Genomic DNA, 25,884 nt, shown 5'->3' with positions numbered 1-25,884 from the left:
GTCCTAGGTTCTGTGAGGCCCAGTCTCAACAAAATAAGGTGGAAAGCAATTGGAGAAGACACCAGGCATCAACCTGTGCTCTGCCTGCACCCTCATGTGCACATACACTAATGCTCCCAGGTGTCTCTGTCTCTCTCTCTGTCTCTCTCTCTCTCTCTCTCTCTCTCTCTCTCTCTCTCTCTCTCTCTCTCTCTCTCTCTAACATACACACATACACACACACACATGCACACACGCACACACACAAGCTCATTGTCCTCTCCTAAGCATGAGCATGTCTTGTCGCAGAGAACAGGTCTCCATTACAGCCACCTCTGCCTTGCTGCTTGCACTTTAGGTTGAGCAGGATGCTCCAGACTTGAGTGCCAGGAGTGAAAAACAAACAAGTGCTCCCTCACAACAGATGGGTGTAATGAGTTTAATGAGGAATCTGTATTTACTTACTAATTTACAGCAATTAAGAACTTACTTCTGACATCTGTAGATGAAAACTTTCTCTGGCAGTGGCAAGATGAGGACCACTTTATGGGACTGATAGCCAACACAGCACATCCTCGGTGTCAGGAGGTGGCTTCCTTGGCTCTTGATTGGTGCCACAGTTCGGTGCTTCTGCTGGGAACCCTGGGTGCAGGGACACGCCGTCCATGATTTGCCATCTCTGTTGAAGAGCTTCTTCGCCTCCCCTCTGTCACACTGACTGACTGTCCTGAAAGGCTTACAACCCCTCACATCCAGACTTGACATCACAGTTAGACGCTGCTTAACAATGTGACGTGTTGCTGGTTGTCCTGGCTGCCTGTTTCCAAGACCACTTGACAAGTATGCCACACATCTGTTGATTTAAGTGACATCCATGAAATATTTCCACTTCAGGCTCAGTGTCAGCATGAAATAGGGATGCACTCTTGGATACCAGAAGAAGGGAGCTCCACAAGGAAGCGATTTCACATGTTTCTCCCAGTCAACATGATTTGAAAAATAACAGTATTCAGGAGTGGGGAGATGGCTCAGCTGTGTGACCATGGGGACCTGTGTTCAATCCCCATTATCCACACATTAAAAAAATGTGTGAGTGGTGCACATCTGTAATTCTAGTCCTCGGGAGGCAGAGCCAGGAGGATCCAGCTCAGCAAACTAGATGCCCGTGAGCACCAGGGTCTTAAAAAGTAAAGTGGAGAGTGATCAAGGGTAAAAAACAAACAAACATAAACAAACAAAAAACACCAACAAGCAAATAACCACAGCCTAACATCTTCTAGCACACACATGTTTGTATGTGCACACACACACACACACAGACACACACACACACCATACACCCACACACACCACGCACACAATTAGGATAGCTGTCAAAATGATGGAAACATCTCAGTAGGAAAAAAGCTTGATTGAGTATGGCTTACATTATTTCTAGGATCTGAATTATCTGGAAATTAACTTCTTGTGCTTTAATTGGGACTAGAATAATGGCCCCTTTGCATCTCCAGTAATTGGGTGCCAAGCACAGGTGTGAAATTCACTAGCATTTGGAATAGAATTTTGAGCTTAGGCCAGGAAGTAAATTGCTAGGGCGGGAGGATCGAGCAAAAGTGAATCGGCTGAGGTGTCTGGCTCGGCCCAGGGACAGTTGCTAAGCAGCTCTCCTTTTGAAATTGATGTCAAGAGTACCTGACAAGCCTAGGACCCTTCCAAACCGTAGGTGACTTGTGAGCAAGCTGCAGCAGCGCTTGGGTTTCCTTCAGCCATAGACACTGGGAACAAAAGGCTTGCCAGGCTGTGGGGAGATAGCTGGATTTTCCTGAGGTTTTAGTAGAGATTCCCCCTTCACCGCCCCCAAAAGAAACAAAGTCGCCCTCAGCAATTGGTGACTAAACAGTATCTACGGAGCATTCTTGACTAAATATCGGTGTCCCGTGGCTTTGTTTTTAGGGTATGGGGTGGACATTGATTTTTCTGCTTACCTGGTGCACTTTCTTTCAGGCCAGAACTTTGCAGGGGCCGTCTTTATAAATGACAGTGTCAGAATTCACCCGCTTCTCTCTGCTCTTTTGACCAGCCTGTGTTTTTGCAACAGGCAGTGTTTATTTGGCTACAGTATAAGGACAGTGTTGTGTGTATTTTTAGGTCACTCCAGCAAGCTAGAGCAATCTCACGCCACTCTCTACTGTGAGGTGGAGGGGAGGGGAAGTGCATGTGCGTCTGAGGGGGGAGGACTAGGGAGAGCACTGCTGTGAGGGGGAGGACTAGGGAGAGCACTGCTGTGAGGGGGAGGTCTAGGGAGAGCACTGCTGTGAGGGGGAAGACTAGGGAGAGCACTGCTGTGAGGGGGAGGACTAGGGAGAGCACTGCTGTGAGGGGGAGGACTAGGGAGAGCACTGCTGTGAGGGGGAGGACTAGGGAGAGCACTGCTGTGAGGGGGAAGACTAGGGAGAGCACTGCTGTGAGGGGGAAGACTAGGGAGAGCACTGCTGTGAGGGGGAGGACTAGGGAGAGCACTGCTGTGAGGGGGAGGACTAGGGAGAGCACTGCTGTGAGGGGGAGGACTAGGGAGAGCACTACTGTGAGGGGGAGGTCTAGGGAGAGCACTGCTGTGAGGGGGAGGACTAGGGAGAGCACTGCTGTGGGGGGAGGATTAGGGAGAGCACTGCTGTGAGGGGGAGGACTAGGGAGAGCACTGCTGTGAGGGGGAGGACTAGGGAGAGCACTGCTGTGAGGGGGAGGACTAGGGAGAGCACTGCTGTGGGGGGAGGATTAGGGAGAGCACTGCTGTGAGGGGGAGGACTAGGGAGAGCACTGCTGTGAGGGGGAGGACTAGGGAGAGCACTGCTGTGAGGGCAGTACGCAGCAAAACACCTTATACAGAGCATTCAGGTGCTGTTCTCTTCTAGCCTGACTCTAGGACACAAGCTTAGTTTAGCTCTGTTCCCTGTGTGTTCTACCCCTGCCTCTCTCATTCTCTTGGTGTGTGTGTGTGTGTGTGTGTGTGTGTGTGTGTGTGTGTGTGTGTGTGTGTGTTTACAGGTTTAGTACACATATGTGTGCATGTGCCTATATGTGGAAACTAGTCAACTTCAGGTGTCTTTCTTAGTCTCTTTCCATTTTGTTTTGTTTTTTTGTTTGGTTGTTTGGTTGGTTTTTAGTTGTTGTTGTTGTTGTTGTTTTTGAGGCTCTTGCCAATCATGCTAGGTTGGCTGACTAGCCAGCCGCAGAGATCTACTTATTTCCACCTCCTAGCTCTTGCTAGGTACTTTCTATGTCAACTTGACATTGGACTAGAGGCCTTTGGGAAGAGGGGCTGTCAATTGAGAAAGCCTGTGATGTATTTTAATTAGCAATAGATGTGGGAGGACTCAGGTTACTATAGGTCATGTCACCCCTTGCCTGGTGGTCCTGGGTGCTATAAGAAAACAATCAGAGCAAGCCGTGAAAGCAGAACCCTCTCGGTCCTTGCCCTGTTTGTGGCCCTGGCTGCCCTCAGCAATGGAGTGTGCCTGGAGAGTTGTACGCTAAAGGTTGTTTGTGGTCACGGTGCTTTATCACAGCAACAGAAGCCCTAACTAATACACAGGTTGTGTGCGCCATGCTGGCCTTTTCTACATGGCTTTCAGGAACCGATGCTCCGTGCTTACGTGGAAGTTACTGACTGAGCCATCTCCCCAGTCCCTTTTTTATCATTATACCATGGAAATGTTCTTGTCAAGCAGTAGTTGAGAACATGAAAGGGCACACCCATGACAATCACATTTCAAATCTCTGCTCGCAGCAGATCTGTAGCTGTCCTGTTGGGCAGAGTCAGCCATCTGGCCATGGCGAGCATCAGTGGACTAGATGCTTCCTCTTTCTGCCTAACAAGAGAACACAGGTTGGCTCACTTTGAACAGCACACATTTGTACCTCATTTCTGGGGGTCTGTCTGGAGTCCAGGCTCAGCTGGGTCCTCTGCCCAGGGTCTCATGATGGACAATGAAGAGGTGAGCAAGGCTGGCTGCTACTTGGGGTTTCTGCTGGGGAAGCCCAGGCCTCCTTGCTTTTCCTTTGCAACTGTGGAACTCAGGACAGACGGCTCCATTCCAGAGGTGAGCAGGATGTGTGCCACATTCTCAGGTGGCTGCATCCACTCAGCCGTGGTGACTCTGCTTGATAGGTTAGAAACAAGTGTGGGCCCTGTTCCCTCTGGAGGATGAGTTTCAGAAAGGTGGCGCACCAGAAGGCGAGGGACTTGGGAGCCACTCTAAAGTGTAACCTTCACGAATGTTTGCTGAATGACAAAGCCACTGTTGACGATTGTGGGCAGGGCTGAGAGATGGATGTACGCACACTCCTTCCCAGGGGCACGGTAATGGTGTTCGAGTCAGACGACAGCTGAGACAGAATTAAGTACAAAGTTGGCCAGGGACGGTATAAAAAGCTTCACGGAGGTGGAATTTGATTTTGAAAGCTGATAAGAGAGTGGGGAGAAAGAACAAATGCATCCCTTACCATATGTAACTATTCTCTTCCTCTGTATCGGAGATAATCGTCGCTGTCCCCTCGGGGACCAGGGAAGGCTGGCTACACACAATCCAGTTAGGCCTATTGTCCCCTTTGCACTGGCTTGTCACGTCTCCTTCTCCACCCATGGGCGTGACCCGCGGCACCGAGGAGGTAATGCCTCCCTAACAAATGGATGCTCGGCTCTCCCTCCATTTGGGTTTGGGATCTTAATGTTCTAACCTTGCTTCCATGTTTCCAGACTTCTGTTGCATAATTAAAATGCAAATGTTAAGGTATATTTTCAGTCTGTGAAGAATTTGATCAGTCACATCACAGACTCTTCTCTTCCTGCAAACTCTCTTTGCTCCTCTAAGAAGATGGGTCATAATCCAAGCCCACAAGAAAGTGTGTCCGGGCTCAGGTTGGATTAGAAGGAGAAGGTGGACTTGGCGAGCCTGCAGGGCTCTAAGACGATACCCGCTTGCCCGATCTCTGGTACACTTCAGTAGCCACCAGGCATCCCTTGCGGATCCCAGGGTAATTCCTTACATGATGTTGAAGGATGTTTGCATAGACATGGATGAGCACATGCCCAGCTTCTTTACATCCTACCTAGGTGTGTAATGCCTGACGTCATATGAGTCCTGTGTGCTCATCAGTGTTCTTCATGTGTGGAGTAGCAGCAGATTAAGGTAGCCACTGTCTGGTAAAGGGCTCGCTCAGTTGGTAAAGCCACGTGCTGCCAGCCAAGCCAGCACCCTGAGTGGTGGGAGGAAAAGGTCAATTTCTCTAGCACCAACAGAGGCTGCATGCTTATGACTCTTAATGAGTGGTTTGATAAGGTACCATTTTTTTAAATAGTTAAGGGGCTACAGAGATTGCAGAGTGGTTAAGCACACTGGCCCTTCTCCCTGAGCACCCAGGTTCAATTCCCAGGACCCAAATGTGGCCTCAACCTTCTGTAACTCCAGTCCCAGGGGACGCGATGCCCTCCACTGGCCTCTGTGGGTACTGCATGTACATGATGTGTAATAATTGTCCCCCTGGTATTTCCTACCCAGAGATGGTTGAGTCCAAGGGTGAACTGATTGCATCTGTGTCTCAGGACTGCCATTCAGTGACCACAGGCCTCAACTTGATGCAGCGGAAATAAATTACTTAGGAAAGCAAAACAGAAAACAGCAGCTGCAGAATATAAAGTAGAGGTGGTTACTGGCTGCCAACTACACTATTGCGTTTGTCTTGTCTTGAATCAAAAAATAAATAAATACAGTCAATGGTTAAATCTAAAGTAAAAACCATATTTATAATTTTACTTATTAAAAAATGGAAAGGGCCGGGCAGTGGTGGCTCAGACCTTTAATCCTAGCACTTAGGAGGCAGAGGCAGGCTGATTTCAGAGTTCAAGGCCAGCCGATCTACAGAGTGAGTTCCAGGACAGGCAAGAATAGACAAAGAGACCCTGTCTGGAAAAATAGAAACAAACAAATAAACAAACAAACAAATTTAAAAAGGAAGAAGCTAGGAGGGGACAGCTCAGCAAACCCCAGAATTCACCAGTCTAGTCTTATCAGTGAGCCACCCTAGTAAGGCTCTGTCATTATAACAAGCTAAGTGGCACCTGAGGGGACAATATCCAGGTTGACTTCTGCCCTCCACATGCACATGCACCTGCAGAAACATGCGCATGCACATACATGGTTGCACACATACGTGTTTGCACATGCACACACACACACACACACACACAAAAGGTACATTGGAGGGCATCAGTGTGTCACATCCTCTGGCCTGGTGGAACCAAGTGCCTTCCCCATCTTAGCCCCGCCCTGGGCTGTATGTGGATGCTCTCATGTCATGGACTCTTCACCCTCACTAACGGCCAGTGAGGCACAGGAGCCTGCCCCGTCATACAGAGCCTGCTTGTTGGATGCACTCCTGGGCCCAGCCCTGACTGCCTGTCTCCGACTTCACAAGCAGCAGCTCACTTAGCACACTCTCCTAGGTGGGCATTCACCGGCCAGCGAGTGGAGCCAGGCACAGTTGCACAACCTGTGTCCTCACCTTGCGCACCAAGAGTGTCAAGTCAGCAGACCTGCAGGAGCTCCACTTACACTTAGCTCAAACATGGATCAGCCACCAGCAGGAAAAACATGCCAGGCCTACCAGAAGGCTCCGAGCCAGGTGTCCTGTTTCCATGAACTAGCAAGTCCCACTGCACATGCATGCACACTGGGCCGGAAGTCTCTGTAGACAGGACCCAGACTACAGCAGAACAAAACCCATTACTGAACTAAAGCCTGTCTTCTTCTTCACATAAAACACACATACATAGTCACGTGCGCGCACGCACACATGCACACACACACACACACATACACACATATAAATAGTCACACACACACACACACACACACACACACACACACACACACACACAGAGTCAAGCTCCAAAAGCTTGCAAGAGTGTTAGCATTGGGACCAACAGTGTCGTTTGTATGTTTATAGAGAGCATCCTAAACCCCTCATCTTCTCTCTTCAGGTCCACGTGATGTGGGGTCTCTGGAAGTTGCAATTTTCTAGACTCCTCACTAAGACTTCTTCTGTCTCAGTCATCCCTTGAATCTGCTTTGGTGGTGTTTTTATTTTATCCCTCACCCCGGGGTGGGGAGAATAGGGAGAAAAGAAAAAGACCAGCTTTGAATTGGCACCAGCCCTAATCTAGGTTGATTGGGATGTGTAGGGATTAGGGGCTATTGCTAATGAATATTTAAATCTCCTTTGGCTTTCTTGGCAAAAGAGCTCGTCAGAGTTTTCAAAGCCCAGATTTGAGTGATTGGCCCGTCACAGCCTGGCCTGAGAAACAAGGAAGCTGGTACAGTAGGTCCCTCTCTTGCAGCCAGGCCTCACCTCCACACTGCCAATGGTTATTCCCAAAGGGTGCTTGGTGGCGCTTGGTGGCCTTCCCCTCCTTGGAAATCATCATCAATCGTGAAACCATTGCAGCCTGCCTTCAGCTTAAGCCAGGAGAGCGGTTCCGCTGGTCCTGGGCAAGCTGGTGTAATCCTCTAGAACACAGGCTGAAAGAAAGCAGAGGAGGGAAGGGAAGGGAACCACCTGGCTGGGCAGATTTGGAAACCAGGGCCCAGGTGACTTCTAGGGCTGATCCCAAAGTCCCACTGAGGTTACCAAACTGAAATCAAGGACTTGGGTCAGCCAGCTCGTTGGGGAATGAGTTTTACCTCACCACAGACGGTGGAAGGCTGATGTTCGTCACGTGCTTGGATTTCATGAGACCCATGAGCGTACAGTTGATGCCAGTTGAGCAGAGGTCCTGATGAGGTCAGAGCACTTCCTCAGCTAGGCTTGCCTCTGATCACCCTCCCACTGATGTAGGTTGGGAACAAACAGCCACATCCAGGAAAGGGACAGTAATGTTGAAAAGTGCACAGTTTTCTATCACTTGGTGCTGGCACCTAGACCATAACATGCTCGGGCAGTCACTGCTTGTGTGGAAAGGTAGGAGCTGTAGGCTGGTAGCCAGCTCTACTGTCCCAGATCAAGAGACAGCTCTATCTGTATTTTTAGAAGCCAGTGGGAATAGCGGCCTGTGTGCTTCACGCACACGGAGGGAACTTTAGAGAGTGCGCCAGGAGTTGCCTGATTCGAACCAGCACATTGACAGACCTGTGAATTTTCATGTTCTCAGGCTGATCCACCCAAAAACATTTGCCATTCACCTCCTTAAAATGTCGGGCTCCGCACTTGGTGGGGTGCGGAAGTGCTGCCTGCTCCACCCTGCTCACAGCTGTTCTTACTACTAAAGGAAGCTCGGTGCTGTACAAAATGGGTGCAGCATTATTTAAGCAAGAGGTTTGCTCAAACACCACCTTAACTTGATTTTTGTATTGTTTCTCGTTATACCATAAAAATTATACTTTGCTCTCAGCCTTGATGACATGCAAATAGGAGGCTGATGACGTAGCAGCATGATGCAACCCTGCATATCTGTAAAGACATGCACACACATGAACATACTACACACACACACATAGACCACACACATACATTCAAACACATACACATGTACACACTGTTGTGATTATAATTCCGCGTATCTGTAAAGATATTCAGGTGTGTTCACACACACAGAGACACAGACACACTACATATATCACATACACAGATATATCATATGTACATACACTTTACACACAGACATAGGTGCACAGACCCCCCCCCCACACACACACAGATACTTACAAACATACATGCAGAGCATGCATATATATACACACACATTTTGTTGTTTGAGGCTCTGCAGAGAGAATGTTCGAGGCCAGCATTGTACCACTGAGCTACGTACATATCCAGCCCTATTTTAATTTTTGGCCTTGTTTTTTAATTTGAGATAGGATCTCACTAAACCGCATGACTAGAACTTTCAATCCCAAATGCTGGAACCTTTGGTATATGCTACACCTGGCTTGTGAGGCTGAGCGTGGTTGCTGTTTGTTTGCTGGGGGGTAGAGGGGGGGCTGGGGCTGTTAGTGTCTTGTCACTTGATAACAGATGGTATTTATGGAAGGTAATTATCTCTGCTTCATATGTAAGAGTCAAAAAAGAGTGGTGTGCCCCCGGGGCTAGGGATCTGGAGGAGCCTGACTGGACCCTAATTGTTCTGATGTCCAAAGCCACATCCTTCCAAACCTTCACCGCCGGCACCTAACCAGATTATAGAAAGGAAGGTCACTACAAAAGAGGTCTCTCTCCAAACCCTCTCAGATCTCTGCAGGGCCAGGCGCACTGAGCCTGAGAACAAGCGAACATTTCAAATGCCCAGATTCTGTTGTAAAAATCCACTTCCTGCTTCAGTAACATCCACAGCTAGCTGCGCCCACCCCTTCCCTAGCCACTGTGATTTATGACTTAATAGCGGCTATTCTTGAGGGTGCTCATTGCTGCCCCTTCTCTTTCAGCAATCGATCCACCCCTAGCAACCATGACCGGATACAGCGTCTACGGCAGGAGTTCCAGCAAGCCAAACAGGACGAGGATGTGGAAGAGCGGCGCCGTACCTACAGCTTTGAGCAGTCTTGGGTGAGTGTCTGGTTCCTCAGCCAGCCAAGGCTAACAGCTGCTCCGCAAGCGAGGCCCCTGAGCTATGACCTCAGTCCTTTTATGTAATAAGACAAGATGGAGCCAAGTCCCTTTGACCTTTAGCATTCTGACCCTCCCCTCATTTCCATCTGGGTTTCATCATTGCTAATTTCATTTTATATCTTGTTCCACCATCTGTCCGCTGTGTAATAGGTTCAAATAGCCGTATGACGAGACACCACCAAAGAATGTCTGCTCTAGACTGCGTTTGTTGTCACTAGGTTTATGCAGCGCTTTTCTGTAGAGCAGAGCCAAAGTAATTTCAGTTCAAGACTATTTGCGTCTATGAGACAGAGAGATTGGTGATTCTTGGTTCTCTAACCGCCTTGGTATTTTTTGTTTCGTTCTGTTTTGTTTTATTGAGGCGAGGCCTCACATAGCCCAGGCTGGCCTCAAACTGGCTATGTAATCAAGAATAACCTTAACTTCCGATCCTCCTGCCTCTGCCTCCCAAAGGCGGTGCTACATGGGTGCACCCTCATGCCAGCTTTCTGTGGTGGCTGGGCATCAAACCCAGAGCACCGTGCACCCCAGGCAAGTACTCTCCCAACAGAACCACACCTCCAGCCCTGTCAAGTGTTCGCCAAATCCCTGTTTATCTGTGTTCACCTCTCTTCTCATCCATCCTCTGTTGGGCCACTCCCATGTGATCTCTTTAGAACACAACTGTGGCTACCCCTGTGCCCTCCTGCGTCTGCGTCTCTGAAGCCTGGTGACACTTCTAGGGAGGGGGACCACAGCAGAACTGGGGTTGGAGACAGCAAAGAATGTGAAGGCTGTCTGGGAAGAGCGAGAGTGAGTCAGTGGGGCTGTTCAAGGACCCAAGCGCCTCTCAGGGCGTTGGAACTCCCAGTCCTGGGGGCCGCTCAGCGCCCACTGACTGCCTAGAGCAAAGAGAAACTCTGTAACCGAAGCGAGAGAGCCCAACAGGTAGAAGGCCACAGCCCTGTTGAGGATCCGGGGTCAGGACTGCTTCTCTGAGCAGAGGGACCTGTGCAGCTAGAAGATGGATCACCCCAGTAGCTCAAGAAAATGCAGGGATGATCCGATGCCCTCAGAACCAAGGGGGGCAGCCGTGCTGCCCTTGCCAAGGAGACTAGTCCCAGACCCAGAGGTCCCCGAGGCCCTTCAGAACAGTTCTGGGAATAAGATACATTGTACCAAATTTCTGGCTAGGGAGAGGAAGAGTGGTAGAAAAGACTTGAGTTAGACACACGGTACCTCCCAGCGGAGGTGAAACTGACGAGAGGAAACAGAGTGCAGCCACGCTCACCTACGGCCAAGTCTCATTCTGGAATGCCAGGGTGGTCTTCTGGACCCTTCTTGGTCCTAACACCCAGTTCACCCAGCATACTGTGCAGAGAAAGAGACCTCCAAGGTCCCTGACTAAGGAGCTTAATGATCATATGGAAGATTGATTAAGAAGGCAAGGCGTGAAAGTTGCGTTAGGTGATGGGCCCCTCCTCGGAACAACTGAGGGAGAGCGGCCTCAGCACGGCCAATTGGCAGCCTGAAGCCAGCATTCAGGTGTGAGCACGCCCTGTGCAGTCCTTCCTTGCCAGGCCTTGAGTGTTGTGAACCAACCCAACATCTAAACAAATAATCCAGTTGTCTTCCGCAGCTCTCCTGCTGTTAGCTTTCATTACAAGGGATGTGATTTATTTTCCGTTAAATTGAGTCATCTCTGTAGCAACAGGACGGAGTCGTGATAATGCCCTGGTGTTGTTTGGCGTAATTGACTCCATCCATCCCTAAGAGGCTTCCTAAAGCAGGGTTCTTACGTGATGTGTAGTAAATAGACAGCTAACTACATCCGAAGAGAGTGCTGAGGACAGTGTGAAGCCCAAGGAGAAAGCAGGCACCACAGATGGAAGCAGTTGCCACAGACTCTGCTCTGACCTGTAAGCCCCAGCGTGGTTTGACAGTCGCCACACTCTGCCACCAGGAGCAGGGTTAGCTACCCAGGAGTGTGGCTCTCAGGCCAGCTCCTCCCAGTGCCCATTTCCAGCCAACAGCTTGACTTCTGGACTTACCGAATGCTTACAGCACCCCACTATCATGCAGTCCAGAAGAACAAAGCTGGCAAAGAAAGCTGTCTGTTCCTAAAACTCTGCAGTGAAGCTGACGCAGAGTTCCTCAGTCCTCTCAATCCTTCTGCCTCAGCCTCCCAAGGGCTGGGATTACAGGTGTGGCTACCGCTCCTGGCTTCTCACTGGTGACATTGTTCCCACGTGAAGGGGCTTTAAGTTTGAGGTCAAGTGAGTGTCTCTCAGTGTAGCATGTTTTCCCAGGGAGAGTTGGGAAGGAATTTGCTGAGATCTGCATGAGGAACTCTCTGGGATTTGGGTGTTTCCACATTATCTCTTTAATTGGAGCAGTCACTGTAGAGAAAAGGTACCTTGGAAACTCAACTACCAAAGGTCATAGGTCAAATTACAGAGTGCCAGGTACAACTTTAGACAGACAGCATGGCCTATGTATTGTTTCCTGTGATGAGAGAGCTGGCAGCTTTTTGTGTGACAAATCAGTTACCTTAAGTATGGGATAATTTCCTAAATTGTAGGTCAGAAGTTGACCTTTCCTTTCTTTTTATTTTTTATTTTTTATTTATTTGAACTTGCAGACAGTTGAGATCTTGCTGAGAGTTCTCCCCTTTGCTGACGACAGAGGTGAGCTCACATAGCTCTCACTCCTGTCCGCTCAGCAATCTCCACATGAGTGCTCCTTGTCCCCTCAGTGAGAGCTGCTAGTGTCACCTCGCAGAGCGTAAGCTCCTCCGGGTTCCATTGTCCCTGCAGTAGCTAGGAATCTTCTGTCTTCCCACGCATTTGCTAACCTTGTCGCATCCCCGTGCTCGAAGGCGTGAGGGCACGGTCTCACACATCAGGACAGTCGGCAGACATTTTTATTTTAAAGAACACCAAGTTCCTCTTCAAACCATATGGAAAACATAGCGCATACAAGCTGAAACACTCATTCACAGTGCGGCCAGATGTGGCACACAGAGCGTTTCCTAGTCAACAACTTTACCTACAGATGTGGTGCGTAGCAAGTTTCTGAGCCAACAGCTTCATCTACAGAGCTTCCTGCAGCAAAAACTACTGCAAGTAGCCCTGAAAACGCATCTATTTTGGAAATGCTCGCTGTAAACCCCGCAGGGTGGGATGCACCTGCTCATGGGCCTTTGTTCAGGACAGAGCCTGGCTTGGAAAGAGCTGGTTTGTGGCACAAAAGGCCTTTAGAGAAGCACGGGCCCAGAAAATTTCTGAGCTCTGTAATTGGAGCGTGTTCTCTCCCAGGTTGAGGCAAAGGAAAAGTAGATGCTCCCTACCCGACGCAGGTGCAGCCTAAACAAGGCAGCACACTGCCCTAGCGCTTCCCTGAGGTAGCTTAGGGAAGTTCCCGAGCACTATTATGGGGTGCTCGGGTACGGATGGACCCTATGATTGCTCTAAAAGGATTAAATTGCAGGCTGAACAGGCAATTGCAGGCAAGAGCATCGCATGCTGGAGGACCGTCTCAGATACCTAGTGTGGCCCACAAGGTGTGCTGGCTGAAGTGGGACAACAGGAACTTTATTGCCAAGTCCTTTCCACCCCACACCAGTAGTGACTGAAATTATGTTAGCCTTTCAAGGAGGAAACTGACCCTGTGAGTGTGGACGCCGGCATCCTTCCTGGCCTTGCTTTGGTCGTCTCAGACCGGCACAATCTTCCTTTTCCTCCGTCTTCCTGTGGGGATCAAATTGTGCTTTGCCCGATCCCATCAGAGGCCCAGTGCAAGGCAGAGTCCGTCTGCATCCCTGGTTGCTCCCCTAGGCCAAGGGCACTGAGAAAACAGCAGTTTTGGTTTTGTTGTCATTGCTTTAAGAACTTGCAAGGCATCTGCAGCTGTTGCTCCCTGGCTGCTCCTCGTCCTTGGTTCAGGAGACGTCACTTTCATTTAAGCCCCTCAGTGTGGCCGCAGCTCACACTGCATGGGGATCCCTTTCCTTGGAAACGCCCCTAGAGAAAGCCATGTTAGCAGCAGAGGGGTGTCAGTTCCTTGTGGAGAAAGCCCCTTGCTAGAGCAAAGTAGACCCCTGCCTTTGGGCTCCATAGCCACCCCTGTAGGCAAACTTCCTTACACCCAAACTGGTGGTTTGAGGACTTTTCAGCTTTATACAAGAGTTCGACAGAACGGGGGTGGGGTTGGGGCGCTGGGAGGGGCAGAGGACCGAGTGACCAAAGTAGACAGAAAGTTGTCTCAGCCATACCCTCTGAAGGCCCCCAATCCTGTGTGATCTGGGAGGTTCAGTGGTTTGTGCTGGTTGGGGGACACACAGGAGTTAGCTTCACTGCGGTTAAAGTTGTCTCGGTAAGGGAACCACGGAAGACAATGACCATCGTCATCACCGTCCACAGTTAATCCGAGTGAAGAATTTACGCTCTTTACGTGACTTAATTGTATAAAACTTCTTTCTACCCACTATCAGATGCTTGGATTGGCATGTTAATACGTGTGGGATACCTGAGAGCTGTGTGTTTAACTTGCTGAATAAGGACACACCGTCTTAAAAGGATTGTCATTTCTTTGTCACTTTTGTTCAAAACACGGCCTATCTGATTTTTTGTTTTCTACATGTGCCTTGGGCATATGTAAACTTTAGAAAGTTTTATTATGCATATCCAGGTAGAAAATAGAAAACCTCCAAAGGGTCATTTATAAGAATTTGTACATGGACTGTATCTATACACACCCCCCCCACACACACATGTATATGCATGCTTACACGCTATTTTCTTATCTATATGGAGTTAAATAGCTACATTTTAAATTATGAAATTTGTATGTAGTTATCAATAAACTAACAATTATTTGTTGCTGCATTCATAATAAACTGCAAAGAGTTAGTGTTACCTAGTTCTGATCACTTTACATTCTGTCTCAATCATCTTATTCATCAGCCTGTTTTTTAATCTAATTTGCTTTGTATTTTTATTTTCATAAAAAAATCAAAGAGTAACTTTAATTAGCTGAGAGAAATGCTTACTTGATGAAAATTCAGTGGCACTCTGTAGAGATATTTTGTATATTTCCTCTCCCAGAACAAACCTAGCATTTTTCAGCTTTCTTGGACCTGAAATAGCATCTTCCTCGCCATGATAAAGACCAGTGTTCTGCAGCTCTCTTACAAAAGCAACAGGTGTATTTTCCCCGTGGTTTTTAAGGAAGAGATTCCACTGTGCTCTGCGACAATCAAATACTAACCTCTGGCTTACAGTTTCTTTTGTTATTTAGATCTGGCACTTAATTTAATTTAAAAGGTCAATTCTTATAGCCAATTTCGTTACAAAAAAAGACCTAGATATTTCTGTAATTTGCTGCTTTGTTTCCTTGTCTGATTCCTAGGGTTCTGACACTTAGGGTGGCATGTGGATTGTTTTAGACAGCTGTGTGTGTGTGTGTGTGTGTGTGTGTGTGTGTGTGTGTGTGTTGTATGTAGGTGTATTGTGTGTATGTGCATGTGGTGTGTGTGTGCAAATGTGTGCATGTGTAGTCCGAAAACAACCTCAGCTATCATTTCTTGGGTACCATCCATGGGCTTTTGCTGGCCCTGAGCTCACGCTTTGGCTGGCGAGCTGGCTAGTGAGAGCCAGGGACCCTCTTGACTCTGCTTCCCCCATGCTAGGATTATAATCGTGCACAAATCTGGATTCTTTCTTTCTTCTTTGTTTCTTTCTTTCTTCTTTGTTTCTTTCTTTCTTTTTCTTTTTCTTTTCTTAAGTGATGGGTTTGGAAATCATCAGCTGAGTTGTGTCCCCAAGCCTGAGGTTACTTTTTATTTGAGACAAGTGTAAAACTTTGCCAAAATGATTTTATTGACTTGTTGCTATGAACTGGTTGTGTATACAATGTCCTCTCAGACACATGGCCTATTAGGGTTGTCGCTTCAAGATGAAGTGACCGTCATGATTGGCATATCTTTTTGTGGGCTTGGAAAAAGACAGCGTGAAACATGAGTGATGAGGCTGAAGCTCCTGTCTGATGCTACGAGGCATCGGTCTGTCAGTACCCCACTCATGCACTTGTGCACGCTGCAGGCCCAGGCCCATCATTCCTGACGCCCACCAGAGTTTCAGTGGATACTCACAACTGACAAGCTTTGAAGAGTGTCAGAAAGTGCATAGTTGAAGAAACAAAAGCCCTTCAGCTTTTTTTCCTCTGTCAGAATCAAATTTTCAGACCACTGAGAGAAATAACTTAAAAATACACCTGCATTTCTGTAAGATCTTATATTTTCTTCTCACATCTCCACAAGCAGTGTGTCAAAAAAAAAAAAAAACCAGCATGAGATTAAATCTGATTACTACGTCTCATCGCAGAATGCCAGAGCCTTTTAGAGAACCTGACATGTGTAGGTATCTCACAATGGTGAAGAGGAGGGAAACAGGGCACTTTGGGGCTCAGTGTGAATCATGCAGTTTTCACTTTATCTTTTCTTTGTCTGGTGACTTCTCAAGGCTCCTGCAGGCACCAGCACCTCATAGTGCAGTGCCATCCTGCCTCAGAAGGGAGAGAAGACGCCTGTGCTCATTAATGTAGACGTAAAAGCAGGAACTCACTGAGGAAAATAATCTATCATCTATCTGTCTGTCTGTCTGTCTGTCTGTCTGTCTGTCTATCTATCTATTATCAATCATCTATCATTTATCTATTAGCTATCATCCATCTCTCTCTCTCTCTCTGTCTTGCGTGCATGCGTTTTGTGTGTGTGTGTGTGTGTGTGTGTGTGTGTGTGTGTGTGTGTGTGTGTGAAAGCATGTGGAAACGAGAAGTCAATCTCAGGAGCCTTCTATCTTCCTTCCTTCTTTTCTTTTCTTTTCTTTCTTTCTTTCTTTCTTTCTTTCTTTCTTTCTTTCTTTAAACATAAAGTTTCTTACTGAAAGTAGAGCTCGCCCATTATTTTGGTTCTGGACTATTCTGTAAACATCTGCTTTAGGTGTCTGTCCTGGACACCACGCCATTAATGCTCACCAGCACGCACGCCTGGTGTGTCATCCCTGCCGAGAGAGAGCCACCCACCAAAGCTGCTGGGTTTCTCTTCAGACAGAGGCCAACGGGGTGGGGGGGGTGTTTGTTCTTTGGGGGGGGTAGGATTCGTGTTACCTCAGCACTCCCCTATGAATGCTAAGGCCTTTACTTCACAAAGCCATTAGTGAGTCACAGCATGCCACCTGCTTATGACACCAAAAGAAAAATCAGCTGGGGCTTTTTAGCTGATACCCTTCACATGGACTATGTAACGTAGCACAAAGGGCACCAAGACGGGTGAGTAGCAAGATGGGTATCTTGGGGTGCAAACAGCAGTGTAGCTAAGCCACGCCCTGGGTCTTATGTGACATTGCTGGCTATTTTGATCTACACAGCATGGTTTATAAACTTGATCATCCATTCTACACATAACCTGCTGGCCAGAGTGTGTGGCCAGGTGGAATAACTACGTCTCCTAGGCTAGGTTTACCTTGGCCAGTTACCACTTCCTGTTGGCCAAGGGGGACCTATTACTTAAACTGGTCCATTCAGTATTCATTAGCTGACAGGCCCGTGCTGGTGGAAAAGGTCCATGGTACTCTTTGGCTGACGTCCTTGGGGACAGAAGGCCCCTGTTTAGACACAGCGCCTCACTTAAGCTGATTTTCTTCCATTTCAAAATTGAGCTGCTATTTCACAACATAAGTGCACCCTCCTATTGTTTACCATTTCTAGGACATAAGAGACAACCCCTAAATGTTCCCCAGCTCAGGAAGCCCTAAATCACAGGCCCTCGAACTCCTGCCTTTGTCAGTTATGGCTGCACATTTTCATTTTCTTTTTGTTGTGGTCGTCAGCTGGTTGGTTGTGCTGGTTGGTGTGAGACAGGGTCTCATGTAAGCCAGACTGTCCTCGAACTCACTGTGAGGTCCTTCCCCTTCTGATCCTCCTGCCTCTACCTCCCGAGTGCTGGGATAGCAGGTGCGCCCTACCGTGCCCACTTTATACAGTGCAGGAGGCAAAGCCAGGACTTCCTACTGCATGCTGGGTGAGCACTGCACCTACTGAGCCACGTCACCAGCCCTCACTCTGTAGACCAGGCTGTCCTTGAACTCACAAAGATCTGCCAGCCTCTGCCTCTGAACACTGGGATTAAAAGTGTGTGCCACCACTGCCCAGCCTGGTTTTAACTTCTAATCTAAGCTCTATATTTGCTATGTAAGGATGTCAACTAGTATCTATGTCAGTATTTAACAAATCTCACACTAAGAAGCACTAGTGAGTTTGGCATCTCCGTTTTAAGTAATGTCCCCAAACCAGAGTCACAAGTTAAACTGGAGCTCATAAAACTCGGTTAAGGTATGATAATGTTTTTTTTTTTCTCAAACTTGAGTGAGAGGTAGCTCAGTTGGTACAGTGGTTACCTGTGTGCACAAAGCTCTGGGTCCAATACACAGTACCATGGAAACCAGGCTTGCTGATCCCAGTGTTCAGGAGGTGGAGACAGGGGGCATCAGAAGTTCATGTCACCCCCGGCTACAACACAGTGAACTCAAGCTCAGTCTGGGTTACGTGAGACCCTGGCTCAAAATAATGAGGTAAACCGTGGATAAACACATTCATAGAGTTTGTAAAACATTTTGAAGTCACTTGACAAGAATCAGAATTGGAGGCTTGATAGTGTCATCGGGCAGAGCGGGCACTTGCCCAGCACATGCGGGCACTGGGTGACATCACTCTTGGCACGACAAGGCATGCGCCACTCTCTTACTGACAAGCTGCGCATCTCTCCTACAGCCCAACTCACGGCCAACGTCGCAGAGCGGCCGGCACTCGGTGTCCGTGGAGGTCCAAGTGCAGCGGCAGCGGCAGGAAGAACGGGAGAGCTTCCAACAGGCCCAGCGCCAGTACAGCTCACTGCCAAGGTGAGCTGCCCTCTGCTACGGAAACAGCCTTCCCAGCTTGGACCAGGGTCATCAAGGAGCGGGCAGCATGGGCGTGCTTGGCTTGGGAGGGGCAGCTCTCATCTGAAGGCCAGCATCCGCACCCGTGCATACCAAAGTGAAAGTTTCCCCTGTCTGATAAAAGAAAACAGAAAGATGCTTTTGCTTGTCTGGCTGTAGGGTTCTGGGGTGAACACTGCTGTGCGCACCTCGGCTCTGTTACAGCAGGAGTGAACATTCTGTGCACGCATGTCTGTGGATGGGTGGTCACAGACCTCCTCCTGGTTGCCCTCTGTCTCTGCTGTCACTCTGTGTGAAAGTGTAGGGAGTCCCAGAGGTACTTGGCTCATTAATCAGCAACCAAGCAAGAGAAGCTTATGTGAGGTTGTATCTCCTTGTAAACTAACCTCATCTTGATATTATATAGGGATTAGCCATTGAGGTCATTTAGCCTATGTTGGGTAAGAGGTATCGAGGTTTAAGTCTACACAAAGTTCTCTGGAGATATCCCATCTTGCCAATAAACAACTTAGTAAAATGAAGGAAATGAAATGACTTCTCATAGTTGCAGTCAGTAAGCCCAGACCTGCTGACGGAGCCCAGAGGCAACCAGGGATTTCCTCCTGGAATCCAGAATGTTATCAGGTGTGAGGCTCCCTCTGGTGTTCTGTGGCTTGGTATTTGGGAGGGGCCCCTAGGCAGTATCTTGAGAGTTACGGGGAGAGCTGTCTCTATCAGACATCTAGCTGCGTTCTTGTTTACACTGGCAAGTTGTGGGGGTCATATATTTCAACTGGGTTAAAAAGTATCCTCAGGAACTGAAGACTTTTAACAAAGTCCACATCACGAAGGGGGACTCAGCTAAGGAAGAGAGGCAGAAGACACAGGGGTGAAGACAGCATTGAAAGAAGCACATCGTGGGCCCCTGGCGTCTCCTGGCCTGGTTAGTTGACACAGTCCTGGCACTTCTCCTTGTATTGGGAGCAGTCACAACACTCTCCTTGCTGTTCCAAATGTTCAGTTGACCGTTGTCATCACAGTTACCTCGTCATCCTTCACCTCCCTGCCTCTCCTACCGTCCTCTCTCATCCCCGTCCCCCAGCGCACCTGCTAGACCCCAGCTCAAGCGGACTGCCGCTCTTGGAAGCACAACGCTGCTTGAGTGTTGTTCCCACAATAGAAAATGCACTTTCCCTCCTGGCTAATCGCAGCACCTCGTCATTTTTATTCACGTTAGACATGAGAACGCAGACATCCCAAGGTAAAGAGTCACATGAGCTTCAGCAAGAGGAACCAGGGCCCCTGGGACTCTTACTCTCTTCTCTTGGAGAGTGGCTTCCATGCGAGCCTCGGGATGTAGGGAAAGGGTTAGGCAGGAGAACCTGTGAGCCCTGATCTTGCCCTGCAGGACCACACACAGCTAGTTGCTGCATGCAGTGGTGTGGGGGGAAAGTTGAAAACTCTGGTAGGAGGTCAGAGGGGTGTGTGGACAACCCTCCTTCACAGCGACAGTCAACCCCAAGTTTGGGACACCTGCTGCTGTTCCTCGGAGGTGCTTGACCTCCAGTAACTCATGCAGGTTGTTGTGTGCGTTGGATGCCAGTGTAGGTTGATGCACAAGTTCAGTCGCAGAGTGGAGGATAAAATAAAACAAGTGACCAAGACTGCATCAGCTGGAGTAGAGAAGGCAGTCTGAATCAGGGGTGAGCATGAGCCAGCCCTGTGCATAAACTCTGACATGCGTGGGCAGTGTGCGAGTCACACTGGGAAATATCCGATGGGAAAACAGTAGCCAGGTTGAAGGGCCAGTTAGGAGAAAAAGGACCCCCAGCAAGCCCCTCACTTGGCTCTCAACCAGACTAGCATGTTTTCTTTAATTCCTAAATGAGTGTCTTTCTTTGGTGTACGGGCTAGTTATATGTCAACTCAACACCAGCTACAGTCATTTTGGAAGAGGAAATTTCAATTGAGAAAAAGTTCTTACCAGAATGGCGTGCAGCCAGGCCAGTGGTGTATTTTTCTCAATTGGTCACTGATGTAGGAGGGCCCAGTGCAGTGGAAAGTACCACCCCCTTGCCTGGTGGTCCTGGGTGCTATGAGAAAGCCTGCTGAGTAAGCCTTGAAAGCAAGCCAGTAAGCACGGTTCCTCCGTGGTCTCTCCATCAGCTCCTGCCTCTGGGTCCCTGCCCTCACGCCCCTCAGCAGTTGAAATGTAACCCCAGGGTGGTGAGCTCAAAGAAACCTTTCTTCCCCAAGTTGTTTATTGCCGTGGTGTTTTTATCACAGCAGTAGAAGCCAACAAAAACACGTGATACCCAAAGGAAGCCCTCCATCTGAACAGAGATCTGCGATGACATAGCTCTGTCCTTCTCCTGCACACTCTGCCTTTCCTCCTCCTCCTCCTCCTCCTCCTCCTCCTCCTCTTCCTTCTCCCTATGGTGACTGTCTGCTATGTGACTACCCTCCCATGCATCTCTTTTTCTCTCAGGCTACTGTACCTCCATGCCCTCTCCCACCAGGACGATTAAGTACAGTTCTGTTCGTCTGTTCAAAGCCATACTCTCTGTCTCTCTTCACCTTTCTCTGTCTCCCTCTTCTTGGTGGCGAAGTCACGTGGTGATGGAAGTTGCTATAATCAGTAGGAAGCTGTTAACACCTTGCCAGGGCGTACAGTCAACGCACCAAAGATGTCCAGGGGGGGTCACTGCAGGACCAAGCAAACCTAGGTGTTGCTGTGAACAAGTCTGGTGGGAGTACATAGATAGCGGGCATCACTGTGGCCTTTGAATGACCATGGGCAGGATGTACAAGTGGTTGTGGAGTGGCCTTCCTTCGGCACCAGCTCTTGGATGCTAACCCACTACATCTGTGCAAGGGAGGGATAGCTAACACTGCACTTCCTACTCCTTACCCTTGGTCCCCAAAGCTGGCCACCATCCCTCTCCACCCTAAGCCCAGAGGCTAATATTAGACCCTGACTTGTTCTCCAGCTCCCATAAATGATCTGAAGGGAGCCAGTCCCTTTCCTGAGCAGCACAGGAGCCACTGTTCTCAGCACATCACAGAACCAGTGGAGGCGTCGAGAGTGCAGGGCACTTTGTATCTGCAAGTTCAGGATATTTGAGGAAAGCAGGCAGGGTCTAACCTGGACCGTATGTATTGCCAGCATAACACAACATTCAGGTGCTGGTCACTTCGTTCCTATGGAGACATAGTGGCTTCCCATGGTTTCCCCATGACCGTGGCGTGGAGTGTGTGCTGGATGCAAGTGGCCGCCTTGCCTGCTGCCACCAGATGATTCTCCTGTTGATAAATGGAGCAATGATACATTTTTCTTTATGACTGTCATCTCTCCTCCCTCTTCCATTTGCAGGGGAGAAATAGGGCATGTCTTCCTTCCTGGCACAAAATTGTTATGTTTTATCAAAGGCAATCTTATTGCAAATTCATAGAAGTGTCTAGGGTCCTGATAGTAAATTAAAGATGTCTCAGAACTGTGTTTGCTGTAAACCGCAGCAAGCCCCCTGCAGAAGTGGTAGGATGAGAACTTTCCGAGCGGCTTGGGTTTGTCTCCCTGTCCTGGGAAAGTAGCAAATGAATTACCTCGCCTGAGATGCTGGGGGGGTGGGGGGCAGGGGGAGGCGTCATTTCTAGACAGGAAGTTGTTCAATCCTGACCCATGCCAGCTACTGACACACAGGACTCCAGAGAGCCAAGCTGAAGGGTTCAGGGACTTCCTGTCGCTTTGTTTGTGTTGTTTTGTTAGTGATTTGTTCTTGTTGTTTTGAGGCAAGTCTCCTGTCACCAAGGCTGGTCTGGAACTTGCTGTGCAGCTGAGGATGACCTTGAACTTATGATCCTCCTGCCTCTACTTACCTAATGCTATAATTATAGGCATGCATCACAGCATTTGGTTTATGTGGTGCTGGGGATGGCGCCCAGGCTAGAGCACCAGCCGCTGCACCTAGTGCTCCTGCCCCCGCCCCCCCTCCCAGCTGCTTCACCTGGCCCCGCCCTCTAGCTGCTTCACCTGGCCCCGCCCCCCCAGCTGCTTCACCTGGCCCCGCCCTCTAGCTGCTTCACCTGGCCCCGCCCTCTAGCTGCTTCACCTGGCCCCGCCCTCTCTCTGCTGCACTTCCATTTTTTTTTTTTTTTTTTTTTTTGGCCTGAGCTCATACTGTGATCTATCATGCGCTCAGTCTCTGACACTCCCATTTCTGACAATCTGGCCGCAGCTAGGTACAGTGCTAGTCCGGGTCGTTTAGAATTGAACAGTAACACTAAAGTGAGCAGTAGCTACTGCAAAGCTAGCTGCTGCTGCACTTAGGTCTGCGGTTGCATTGCGGGGGACATGGATGCCCTGAGCAAAGCAGAGGGCGCCTCATGCCAGGAGAAGCACCTGCTTCTATAGCTGCTGAGCCCGCATCTGTCTTTTGTTATGTCAGCACTGGTCACTTAACAGAAGCTTGGGACTTGCTGAGGACAATCAAGTTTTTTGTTGTTGCTGTTTTTTTGTTTTGTTTTGTTTTTGTTGCTGCTGTTGTTGTTTTGTTGTTTCTGTGGTGTGGCTGCATGTACAACACAAGTGCATGTGTGTGAGTGCTTATACATGTGTGTGCACACAAAACCAGAGGCCACCCTCAGGTATTGTCCCTCAGGAGCTGTCTACCTTAGTTGTTTGTTTGTTTGTTTGTTTCGATAGAGTTCTCACTGGGCTGGAGCTCACCAATTAGCCCAGGCTGGGCAGCTATCAAGTCCCCCAGATCTTCCTGTATCTCCTCCCTGGTGCTGGAATTACAGATGTGTGCTTCCTCGCGCAGCTTCTTACACGGTTCCTATGGACTGAGCTTAGATCCTCCTCGTGCTTGGGGAGCGAGCAACTCCAGCCTCTGCGCTGCTGGTATCTCCCCAAGCTCTGAGAGTCAATTCTGAGATCCTCAGCCCCCACCGCGGTACCTGGTGGGGGGGATCAGGTCATGATGATATTTGCCACGGCCAGGAGGTTCATGTCCCTCTCATCCCTGACTGGCTTCTTTGCTTCGTTGCTAGGCAAAGCAGGAAGAATGCCAGCTCCGTGTCGCAGGACTCCTGGGAACAGAACTACGCGCCTGGCGAAGGCTTCCAGAGTGCCAAGGAGAACCCCAGGTACTCCAGTTACCAGGGCTCAAGGAATGGCTACCTGGGTGGGCACGGCTTCAACGCCAGGGTCATGCTGGAGACGCAGGAGCTTCTCCGCCAGGAGCAGAGGCGCAGAGAGCAGCAGCTGAAGAAGCAGCCCCCGGCTGACGGAGTCAGAGGACCCTTCCGGCAGGATGTGCCTCCGTCCCCGTCCCAGGTGGCCAGACTGAACAGACTGCAGACCCCCGAGAAAGGGCGGCCCTTCTATTCCTGAGCTCAAAGGAGGGCGGCAGCACTCTGCGTCACGCAATAAAGGACATTCTCCCGTGAAGACTTATGTCCGTGGAGTTTTAAAAATCCTTCGGTGGTACTACGGAACACGTCCGTCGCTGTTATCAGTGCCTTTAAGCAGCACGAGCAAAGAAATGGAAGGCCTTAATGTCTTTGCCACTGCGTCTCATGGAAGGACACCCCCGCCCCCCTCCCACCCCCAATCCCCAAGTTCGAGGCATCACCCACCAAATCCCTAAGTTCGAGGCATCACCCACCAAATCCCTAAGTTCGAGGCATCACCCACCAGCTCCTCGGAAGTACCGGAAACTTCCGCCCCCGCCCCCCCCCCCCCCCATGCGTAAGATGCCTATGGATGTCGTGGGCTTCATCGTAGAGTGACCCCGAAGCTGCAGGTGTTGCTGGCCCCTTCCCCGGACTCTCATCTCAGGGAGAGGGTCATCTCCCTAAGTGCGGCAAGCGCCGGGAAGGAGGGCGTTACACCGGGTGGCTTTGCGGCAGGGTTGCCCCTGTTCTCCAGGTCTTAGCCTGGGGTTCCCATTCTTTCCCTCAGTTCCTTGGAGCGAGAAGGCTGGGGTGGAGGTGGGGTGGGGGAGCAGCTCAGCCATCGGCCAGGGCCGCGTGGTTATGGGGGGAGGGTGTTACTTCCAACTGCCTTATAACTCCACTACCCACATCACAACGATTCTAGTCCGAGTTTATAAATACACTTGTTCAGCCACGTACATGACACTTGGGAACCAGGAACATGGGAGAGTGGCCTGTGCGCATGCACCCTGAGGCGGGCGTGGGAACTGAGGCAAGAGTCCCCGGAAGAGCTAAGGCCAGTCTATCCTGTCCTTATCTCTCTTGGTTTGCATTGCAGTTGGTTGGCAAGGAAGGCACAGAGTGGAGCAAGGGAAAACAAAAATCAAAAACAAAAACAAAACAAAACAAAACAAAAAAACCCAGTCACTTTGGATTCTGAAAATGAATCTCAGTACAGTTACTGAGGTTGGAGTCAGTATTGTCCCCTGTCCCACACACTCTGCCCCTTCCTGGTGAAGACCACAGTACTCAGTCACTCGGCCGTGAAACATAAAAGAAGAGGCGCCCGCTTGAGAACATTTGATGTCCCAAAAGAGCACCAGGAGTCACGTTTTTGTGCATGCCCGTGTCACAAGGCCCCGGATGCTCCTGTTGTTCACCCGTTGGTCTGAACATTCTGTATTGTAAACCAAGGCTGGGTTGCTAAAGTGCCTGCGAATCTCAATGTGAAAAATAAAATCTTGAGGGGGAAAAAAAAAGCTCAGAGTACCATGTGTTAACAAAAAGAAAGAAAGAAAAAGAAAAAAGGACATGTATTGATATGCCTATTTTTTTTTTTTACTGGCACATTGTATTTTTTTGTGTAGACTTGTTTTTAGAAAATAATGGTAAAGTGTCCACAGGCCCCATGTCTCTCTGCCTCCCTGTGTAATGGCTTTATGTGTCAATGACTGACTTGCTGTGGTGTTTAAGTGGTGTTTCCAGTGTAAGTAAGCCTGGTGACCTTGGATGGCAGTGGCTTACCCACAGCCTTCCTAAGCTATGAGCAACAGCTGTCCCTGTACATACAAGACTTCTAATAAAAAGCATATTTCTTCCTGTTCTTTGTAGCGTCTCAAGTTTTCCTTTCGAACCTCTCCTAGCTGTTTTTTAAAAAAATGTATTAACAGATGTCTTTTTCCCCCCATATTTAGTGAGAGTGGAGAGTTTCTTCCTATCTGAGAAAACAGGATTGGGTGGGGACCACCCAAGGAGAGGGCATGGGGGATGGGAAAGACTAGAGACCCATTTTTTCTTTTATTTAAATTTTTATGTATTTCTATTCAATTAGTATTAACTACATACTTTCCCCCTC

General features: G+C 49.1%; 1 protein-coding gene across 19 annotated transcripts in view; it reads left to right on the top strand.

Annotated features, from left to right (window-relative positions):
- Nucleotides 1-25,632, top strand: part of PARD3 (par-3 family cell polarity regulator) — a 527,701-nt gene extending 502,069 nt beyond the window's left edge. For all 19 annotated transcript variants that reach the window (XM_084756613.1, XM_084756601.1, XM_084756603.1 and 16 more), the window contains 3 exons: nt 9,456-9,576; nt 18,448-18,575; nt 23,643-25,632. In XM_084756613.1, the coding sequence (XP_084612739.1) occupies nt 9,456-9,576; nt 18,448-18,575; nt 23,643-23,985 (592 nt within the window). In that variant the 3' untranslated portion in view covers nt 23,986-25,632. The remainder of the gene's footprint in view (nt 1-9,455; nt 9,577-18,447; nt 18,576-23,642) is intronic.
- Nucleotides 25,633-25,884: the final 252 nt, after the last annotated feature.

Source organism: Acomys minous (genome assembly GCF_964271855.1).
Source record: "Acomys minous genome assembly, chromosome: 14".
Lineage (NCBI taxonomy): Eukaryota > Metazoa > Chordata > Mammalia > Rodentia > Muridae > Acomys > Acomys minous.
The sequence above is the reverse complement of the archived record's forward strand: the minus strand, read 5'-3'. Positions and strand labels throughout refer to the sequence as shown.